Source organism: Cephus cinctus, unplaced genomic scaffold, assembly GCF_000341935.2.
Source record: "Cephus cinctus unplaced genomic scaffold, Ccin1 Ccin1_scaffold0588, whole genome shotgun sequence".
NCBI classification, from domain to species: domain Eukaryota; kingdom Metazoa; phylum Arthropoda; class Insecta; order Hymenoptera; family Cephidae; genus Cephus; species Cephus cinctus.
Genome location: NW_014333235.1, coordinates 58,306 through 68,476, shown reverse-complemented (window position 1 = coordinate 68,476; position 10,171 = coordinate 58,306). Strand labels below are relative to the sequence as shown.

The 10,171-nt window shown below is 41.2% G+C and overlaps 1 protein-coding gene across 1 annotated transcript in view; it reads left to right on the top strand.

The window, feature by feature from the left end:
• Positions 1-2,201: 2,201 nt before the first annotated feature.
• LOC107268810 overlaps positions 2,202-10,171 on the top strand; it is a 30,905-nt gene continuing 22,935 nt past the window's right edge. The window contains exon 1 of the mRNA XM_015741940.1: positions 2,202-2,387. Coding sequence (XP_015597426.1) covers positions 2,272-2,387 — 116 coding nt within the window. The 5' untranslated portion in view covers positions 2,202-2,271. The remainder of the gene's footprint in view (positions 2,388-10,171) is intronic.

Sequence of the window (10,171 nt, the reverse complement as noted above, 5' to 3'; positions counted from 1 at the left end):
GGGCTCATAGGAAAGAGCTGGAGAGAGACAAAAGGAAACTCGTGGGATTGATCGTTCTAGATATACAAACGCGACAAAGACATATTGTACCAGAGGATAACCGTTGACCAATTCACTATGCAAGGACTACATACTAATTAAATTGGAATAAGGAAAATAAACTGTAAGTAAATTTATAATTGATCAAATGCTATTATTCTTGCAATTTCCTCGGGTCACCCAATTCGAACCTCTTCTCTAATTGACTAGCCGTTGCACTTCGAACATTTTGTGGTAGGATTTATTGGTTTGCCCATAAACCAATTGGCGCTCAACGTAAAAAGGTTATTATTTTAGAGCCCTAGCAGCCACTAACCCAGGCCGCCCTAGGTGAAGGCTTAATAAACGTGTCAATTTAGAAAAGAAGAAGGAAGCCTGTCTCAATATATTGACAGAGATAATGACAGGTGACAGGTAATGACATTTGACAATGACATTTCGTGCTTCGTGAAATCCTTAACGACCCTAGCAATCGCTTCCGTATCGTTGCTATGTCCAAGACGTCACCATAAACGTAGAGACTTAGTAAACGCTCGGTTTTAAAAACGATTTTCTCCTTCTTGATAGGAGGATCCAATGGAATTAGGTAATTTAGATAAATTAGGTACAATCGAAGATCTCATTGCTTATTTCTTACGTGTTATTATATTGCATTGTAGAATGGCCTTTAGCCTGTTAATTTTGCTTGTAGCGCAGAAGTGTAGGAGATAGATTTAACAAGCGAAAGGATTCGTATGAAATGTGTCGGCACGCGTTACTGGTCCAGGTGAAACTGAGCGGCAGATAACAAACAATTTCTCTGTAATCGAAATTACAGAATTACTTAAAATAGGCACGAAACAGATAATTATGAAACATACAACAAAATTGACGATAATTAACAATACATGAACTCACAAAAAGTGTGAAACACTGATTCCTTGATATAGTCTCCAGAGTCACCGAGACATTAGGATACAGTCAATGATACAATAGAGAATACAGAATGGAAATGAATAAGACACAACATCTTTTTCTTCTGGCGAAACGCGAATTTTTCTCAGGCCGAAGATACAGGATGGTCCATGGGGGTGTCTTCTACTTGGCCGACCCCCGATTCGATTCAAGAGTTGTCGGCCGCGGGGAGAAGGCATCGGGTGCTCCTGACTACCCACTATCCTTCGCGTAACTGTAATAATGGCTATAATTTCACTAACATTATTATTAATTATAATAATTCTCCTAAAAATACTAAGGTGAATTCTGGAATTGTGTAGCCGGTGATTCTTGTGATTTTCCCGAGGGACGCTACTGCGTTTCGTGATCGAAACATGCGAGGTTTAAATTCCGGAAGTTTGTGACGTAATAAATAATCCCCCAAAAAACACTTACGTGTAAAAAACTACGTCAAGTACAGGAGTGCTGTGTATTCCTCTAATAAAAAGTATTGATATCAGATTATGGAGGCCAAATACATAAGTCACTACATATTTGCCTATTATATGATCTAGCACAGGCCCATCAGTGTAATTGTATTTTCAAAATTTCTTATAACGTTTTCACTACTCTTTTACATTACTACTGCTTCCCATAGTTGATTATGATTTAATGGTCATTTAATAATTAATAAAACTTTAGATGATTCCTTATCGAGTACTACTTGGCGGGTTCGTGCATTTCTTGACAGAAATTTGCGTTCATTATGCTAGTCATCAAACTCAAAACCAATGTCAACTTTCTATATACAGCTTATTAACAATAACTCAAAAATAATCACGGTAAAAGCTTAATAACAAACATATAGTTTTAGGATACTATTAGTACGTTCAAAGTAAGTACTTTGGAATTCCTGGCATGGACCCGCCAAGTAGTACTCGATAAGGAATCAGCTAAAGTTTTATTAATTATTAAATAACCATTAAATCATAATCAACTACGGGAAGCGGAAGTAATGTAAAAGAGTAGTGAAAACGTTATAGGTAATTTTGAAAATACAATTAAAATGATGCGCTAGTGCTAGATCATATAATAGACAAACATGTGGTGATTTATGTACTTGGCCTTAACAATATGATTTCCATACTTTTCGTTAGAGGAATTCGCAGCACTCCTGTACTTAGCGTAGATTTTTACACTAAGTGTTTTTTTTTGGGAGATTTATTCTTTTTAGGATCGCTACACATTTTTATTTTCATTTCACTACTTTTATAGATATTACAGGAAGTTGCCGCAATCTTGCCACATGAAGATAGGATGGTGATGCTTGATGCTATTCAAAGAGTAGCTAGAGAGGCGTCGCGACGCTTGAGAAGAATCAGTTGCCCGGATTCATCTTCAACAGGATCGCCAAGACAGACTTACAGAGCCAGGTATTCGACTTTCATTTGCTCTACATGGAACTTGATAGAATGTTGTATATTTATATACATTGTAACCTGGCGTTACAGAGCTGGAGGGGATTTCCACCTAGAAATGACCGAAAAAAAAATAAATAGGATTTATCAGGTCGGACAGTGAGTTCGGTGGCACAGTGGTAAGTGCCCGACTTGGCAGTCCGAAGGTATCGGATTAGATTCCCGATCAGAACTCCGAATTTTTCGGAAATTCCTTGCCCTCTATCGCTCCCTGGCGGTTCTGTGGATAAATCATTTATACCGGTGATGAGCCGGGCACTCCGTTATAACATACCTATAGGCACCATACATACATATATACTTTTTTGTTCACTTCAGCTCTCGTTTGTGAGGACTTTACTATTTCCGGTTTGTATCTCATTTCTCAAGTACCATTCTCAGTCAATTACATCCCCCAAAAAAACACTTACGTGTAAAAAACTACGCTAAGTACAGGAGTGCTGTGTATTCCTCTAATAAAAAGTATTGATATCAGATTATTGAGGCCAAGTACGTAAGTCACTACATGTTTGTCTATTATATGATCTAGCACTAGCGCATCATTTTAATTGTATTTTCAAAATTCCCTATAACGTTTTCACTACTCTTTTAGATTACTACTGCTTCCCGTAGTTGATTATGATTTAATGGTCATTAAATAATTATTAAAATTTTAGGTGATTCCTTGTCGAGTACTACTTAGCGGGTCCGTGCATTTCTTGACATAAATTTGCGTTCATTATGCCAGTTATCAAACTCAAAACCAATGTTAACTTTTTATATAGAGCTTATTAACAATAACTCGTCAAAAATAATTACGGTAAAAGCTTAATAACAAACATATAGTTTTAGGATACTATTAGTATGTTCAAAGTATGCTGTGGAATTCCTGGCACGGACCCGCGAAGTAGTAATCGATAAGGAATCACCTAAAGTTTGATTAATTATTAAATGACCATTAAATCATAATCAACTACGGGAAGCGGTAGTGATGTAAAAGAGCAGCGAAAACATTCTAGGAAATTTTGAAAATACAATTAAAATGATGGACCAGTGCTAGATTATATAGTAGGCAAACATGTAGTGACTTATGTACTTGGCCTCAATAATCTGATATCAATACTTTTTATTAGAGGAATACACAGCACTCCTGTACTTGGCGTAGTTTTTTACACGTAAGTGTTTTTTTTTGGGAGATATCACAATTTTTGTTGCTCATCGGGACATAGAAGCTCTAAACACTGAAATTTATATTTTCAAAGATATAAAGTGTACATGCATTATGATGTCGCTAATCAAAAAAATATATTGCGTTGTCGAAAATGTTTAATGCCATATAAATTTAATTTGTAAGTCCCTTTTTTAGAAATGCATAGAGATGTATACAAATCTTTGAAGAAAATGTAATCTTGAATACATATAAGCGTCGTTACTGGTGTCCAGCTTCTTGAAACCGTGTGATAAACGTAAGAGAGGAAAGTGTGCTGGATTATTTACGTACCTCAGGCCGTGCGAACAGCAGAGAGGATACGCGAGGATTGTTTGAGCGAAGCGCCAAAGCGTCGCTCGTTGCACACTTTTCTGGACACTCTGAACTTCTACGTCCGACACCTAGATACAATAAACTACAGAGCGGAACACCTGGACACCCTCGACTTCCTCATCTAACATCTAGATACAAGAAACTACGGAGCGGAACATCTTGTAACATATATTATTTTTAACTGTCAAGACTGGTGAAGTACCAGTCCTCTCGAATGACGATTTTTGCCACTTAGCTCTTCGAATGAACCAGGGTTCGGAACGGTGAAGGGATAGTTGTGTTACTGCAATAATAAAACGTTCTTTCGGGGGTAAACTTTTCTTGGTTTATTATACAGAGCATATTATTAATTTGAGTCTCTTTTCGGTATCAGCTATCGGTTCTGTTACAATCGGTGTAATTAGAAATGTCGGAGGAATGACTTGAGGCTGTGAAAGCCAACACTTCCCAGCTACGGATGATGCCTGACTTGAGACTGTGGAAGCCAACATTTTCGGCTACGGGTAATCCGAGAGAGATCACTCTCTGCTAATTTGCCCAGGGTAGCTAAACGCTGCGCTACTGGATTCAATGCTCGGACTGAGTTGCTGAAATGAAACTAGACCACAGAGTCCTCAACGGATGGTATGGTCGCAAAAATGCTTCTCTCTCGCATGAGAGAAGCTGGATATAAGATGCAGGATACAAAAGTATATATCTCGATGACGACGACGACAACCGCAACATCGACGGATTAATTATTTACCCGGTTCTCCGTTTTTTCATGCGAGTTGCCTTGGTCACCTAGTGGCGCGGCAGCGAACTAGTGCTCGCTCGGATACCCCTTGTTTTTTTAGGGACTCTTGTCACAATCTGAACACCCTGGACTTCCACGTCCGCCACCTAGATACAGGAAACTACGGAGAGGAACACCTGGACATCCTGTATCTCTAAAAACTGTCACCTAGAATAAAAGGAACTATGCTGAAGCACACACATGCATACACTCATCCACACGCGCTCCACATAAAAGCCTTAATAATTCTGTATTATTGTGAAAGCGGCCTTATATTAACTGGAAATTCAATGTGAACGGTAGCTTCAAGTATAAAGCGTATTTGATTGTGTTGTGTATTTGTAAATTACCAACACCATTCAGAGTACAAATAGGTAAAGAAGGCCAAGCAGTCAGCGCCATCTGTCGTGTAAAAAAGGCGATGGACGTGCGACGACGACGACGACGACGACGACGACGACGACGACGACGACGACGACGACGACGACGACGACGACGACGACGACGACGACGACGACGACGACGACGACGACGACGACGACGACGACGACGACGACGACGACGACGACGACGACGACGACGACGACGACGACGACGACGACGACGACGACGACGACGACGACGACGACGACGACGACGACGACGGACCTGAAATAAAATCATCTCGCTCGCCATGTGAATACGTCATGATCTCGTACACTAATCGTATTGAATTTGGTGGCAATCAATTCAGAACCCTTGATTTCTAGAGTGAATGTATCGATAAGCTTTTCTCACATACAGCTGTTCATAAGATATTTTAGTCGAAACACAGGTACAAGAGATGCTTCGAGTAAAGACTCTCGGTGGGCCGTGCCCTGTACGGTGGGTTGCCTGTACCTGGCGCGAGACTCGACCGAGTCTCTTGACCCAACTCGCTCCAAGTCCTGCGAAATTACGGGAAAGTTTCGAAATGCTGGTATTTTGGTTAGTCAAGGGTCATTATTTCATTTATAGTCCTGTTCCACTTATCATACTAGCAGAGGTACGAACTTTAGGGTTATTCTTTCAAAGTTAAGGTGCGAATCGGTTAGAATCCTCGATTAATCATGTTAGTCTTTTGGAATTTTATCCTTACAGGAATTACTAGACCATAGACTAAGTCTCTTACAGGAGTACGTTCTAGGGACGAAATTCTTGGACGATTTTCGTGCTATTCATTATTTTGTAATTTGACCTTCAAATATATGTAGGATTATGAATAAAATATCAAGAGGTGAACAAAACGAATGAATCTTTATTAGTAAAAGGGCGAACTATTAACAACCGATGTTGCTTTTCCCGTGGGCTTTGCACAAATGACCCCTTTTCCCGCTCTCCCACCCACTACCACTGCACACAGCGCTCCGGTGTCGGGCCGGCGAACCAACCAAGGGGCCCAGTCTCACACTCGACTATTCCTATTTGTCTTCGGTCTTCGGTGTCATGAAGTCTGCTGATGACGTTGTTATTGTGGGTCCTCCTCCGTCTCCTTCTCGAATCATGTCATAACGATTCTGACCCTTGGACCGTGTGACTCTATAGGGTCCAAGATACTTCTGTTTGATCTTCAATCCGGGGTTCAACTGGGTTCGCTTTATGACAACAATGTCACCTTCACGATATTCGTTGGTTTATTTGCTGCTTTTGTCATAAGTTTTCTCGTTTTCCGTCTGGATTTTGGAAATGTTAGCTTTAGCCAGATTCCATAGGTCCTCTCGTTCTGCGTCGAATAATTTGACGAGTTCTTGCTCGATTAGTGATAAGTTTCCCTTGCGGTGCATCTTCATGTCGAACACTATTTAAAATGGAGTAATTCCAACGCTACGTTGGTAGGTGCTATTGATCGCGCCCTGCACCCGATCGTTGTGGCGATACCAGTTATCAAGGTAATCGCTAGACAATTTCGTAAGAACCGGAATAATAATTCGATTGATTCGTTGCACTTGTCCCTTACCCCATGGTACTCCCGTGGTAATGGCGATGTGCTTTATATTTTCTTCTGTACAGTAATTCTTGAACTCTGCCAATGTGAACATTGCTCCCCGATCGCTGACTATCATCTCGGGATTACCGAAAGTCTTCTGTTGAGTCTTCAATCGGTCTATAACTTCCTTGGCAGTTGTAGTTTTCGTGGGAGAAATCCAGACGAACTTAGAAAATCCGTCGACCACGACCAACAGATGTTTGTACATCTTTGTGGTTCTTGTAATCGGCCCGAGGTGATCGATGTGGTAAGTGGACAGCGGAACATCACCTATGGGAATCGGCATGAGTCGGCCTTCTTTCTTGCCTTTCTTCGCTTCCGCCAGAATGCATGGCACGCAACAACTGACAAATTTGTCAAGTTTTTCTTTCAATTTCGGGATATAATAGTCCTCCTCGATGCTTTCCATCATTTCTTCCTGGCGAAGTGCCCGTTATCGTGGGCTCTACTGATAATGTCGCATTTCATACTTCTCGGTACCACTATGACGTTTTTGCCACTGATCTTTTTCATTAGAATCCCGTTCTCACAGAAGTAGTCTTCGTACGGTTCAGTTTTCAACACTTGCCTGATCACTCGTAATCGTTCCTCCTCGTCCTGTTGCGTCCTGATAGTGGTTGAGAGCTTGTCTCCGACCACTATTATCGGGTAGCGGCTGAAAACGTCGACGTGCTTCAAACGGCTTTCGGGTCGATGTTCGATTTCGTAGTCGAAGTCCTCTAGAAAGAGAGCCCATCTTGCCACTTTCGGTGTGTTATCACTTTTACTCAGAGTCTGCTAGAACGCTGAGCGGTCCGTGACTATTCTTACCTTAATCCCTTGCAGGTAGACTCTGAATTTCTTCATAGCTTGAACAACGGCAAGTGCCTACAACTCATAGGAGTCGCGCTTCTTCTCGGCATCCGTTGTCTTTCTGCTCATATAATACACAGGATGTAATTCTTCATCCTCACTGTCTTTTTGAAGTAGTACGACACCATACCACTCCCCGGCTAGAAATTTGATCGGGCATGCTCGAAGTACTATCAGGACCCAATCTGGCAGAGTTAAGGCATGCCTCATTAATACATGCCTCGTATGATCCTGATTGGGTCCGAATCAGGATTGCCTGATATCTACGAAAATAAAGACCTGCAAGGCATGCCTAACCAGGTTTCGATAAGGATCATATGAGAATCATTTCCCATTGCCGGATTACAGAAACAGTGTCAAAAACCGTAAAGCTTTATATGGATCTTATAATGAACGAATACGGTTTCCCGACCAGATCGTGCTGTAATTACACCTCACACAGCGAGAGATATTCTTTGTACATTCGTTTTAGGTCCATAATGTGAAAAATATATCTTGTATATTCTATGGAAATGTTTTCTGCATACATCTATGTATATATGTATATATATGTACATGCATACATGTCCAAAATACATTGTATGTACTGTCCGTGGCATTTTGATGCACGTTACAGAATTAGACGAATTCGGCTACGTCGTAGGGCCGGATGCGTTATGGAGCCTTTCGCGTGGCGTTGGACTGACTTTATTTTAAGAATTTGTATTTATTTCCCTGTGGGGAATGATTCGTTTGTTTTTGAGTTCATTAAGCGGATTCGACACAATTTGTATTGAGACGGGGCCCGAGAGAGAGCCAACTATGGGGCTGGCGGAGCGCTGTCGGGGATAGGTGACGTCAAGACCGGAGTACACAACCTGGTGGCTCAACTACGTGAAGCAAGCGGCGAGCGTCTTCAGGAGCAGAGGGCATACAGGAATTGCAGAATCGGCGTGAAGCCGAATATCGAGGGAGTAGAGGTGGATGTGATTCCCGCCTTCCGGAAACGGTACTGTAGCCATCCTAACGTAGCAAGATGACAGGATCTATTTTACCAGGATCATTAAAACAATTGAAGATCGCGAGCTTGCTAGCGGAACTGATGTAACAGCGAACCTGATTGGACCAGGGGGTGGTATTACAGCGCGCTCTCGGGAAGGTTCCCGATTTTGGAAATTTGTAGCGTCACTCACGTCGTGGCTTAACTCAGGGATAGATGTGCTATCGTTTTGTACCGATTTTTGTGTTTATTGTATCATATTATGATCCGTTTGAGGGAATGTAATCCAGGAGAGTGTGTTCCTGGAAATAGTAGGAGCTACTGGACAACGGTGAGTGATGCTCAGGGGTATTCTGGCTATTTTTCAATTTACGGGATCAACCTATCTTTTCTGTTCGATGTACTCGTACGCGTCATCCTGCGCTTTCGTGACCGCTAAGGGTCCAAGGATAGCTAATCCGGTGACAAACAGGAGATCGGTCTCTCATTTCATTATTTCGATTCTTCCGGTTTTGTGTCTAACCGTTCAGTCCACGTCTCGCGGAATCGTCTCCCTAACACACGGGTGCGTGAGCCAATATCGTACCGTTTATTATCGTTACCGTACCGGTTGTTATATCGTATCATATGTTGCGTTGTTCAAACGGGAACATTATTTTATAATATCAGTGTGTTCTGCACCATCTCGATCAGTTTTCTGTACTTATCATTTGTCTTTCACCTTCTTGTTCTGATATTTTCTATTTATTCCGATTATTTATTTATATATTCCGATAGTTTGTCGTTTTCAGTAGTTTTTAGAGTGAACTAATTATTCCCTAATTAATTAATCCCTAATTAATCCCCAATTTTCAGATTTTGATTATTGTCTCCCAGATCTGGGACCCAACCGCGTAAGAGCTGGCCAGGGTATCCTTAGGAGACAGCGGTGTAACTCTGGTTATACCTGGCGCCCAATAATTTAGTATTCCATGAATTATTTCTCGCGGTGCCATTTATTTGTGTGTCACCGTTAAAAAGTGTCGTCACAGTACATACGTCAGGGTGAAGAACACTGATTTCTAAAAACAATAATCCTAAAAGTGTTTCAATCACTTAGAAAAAAAGAACCTGAACAAACTTGTTAGAACACTTTTTTTTATCTATGAAATAAATTTACTAATGCAACATTCCCAAACCATCAACCCAGAGAAGGGGCCGCACAGCAAGGCCACTGTCAAGCGGTGTAATACAGCCACCGGCCACCAGAGGGACATGCATACCCGCAAGCAAAAGTGGGTCAATGAGCCGATAAGCTCCAAATTTTGTTATAGATTTCTGAAAAAGAAACCAAGAGGCGATAAAAGCTACTAACGTACAGCACCTAGTAGTCCAATCCATCGCACTACTGCAATATCAAACTCTTGGAATCAACAAACTAATTTATAATTTGCAAGAATCCTTCTACCCCTTGAAGGCAAGGCTTAATACGTTACACTAAATTAGTCGAATACCTACGATATTTTCAAAAAATATTACGTGTATTGTAACGTGACAAATCGATCACCCTTTCTCGTATGTACCTGCGTTACACGTACCTAACCTAACCTTTCTTTTTTTTGGGTGG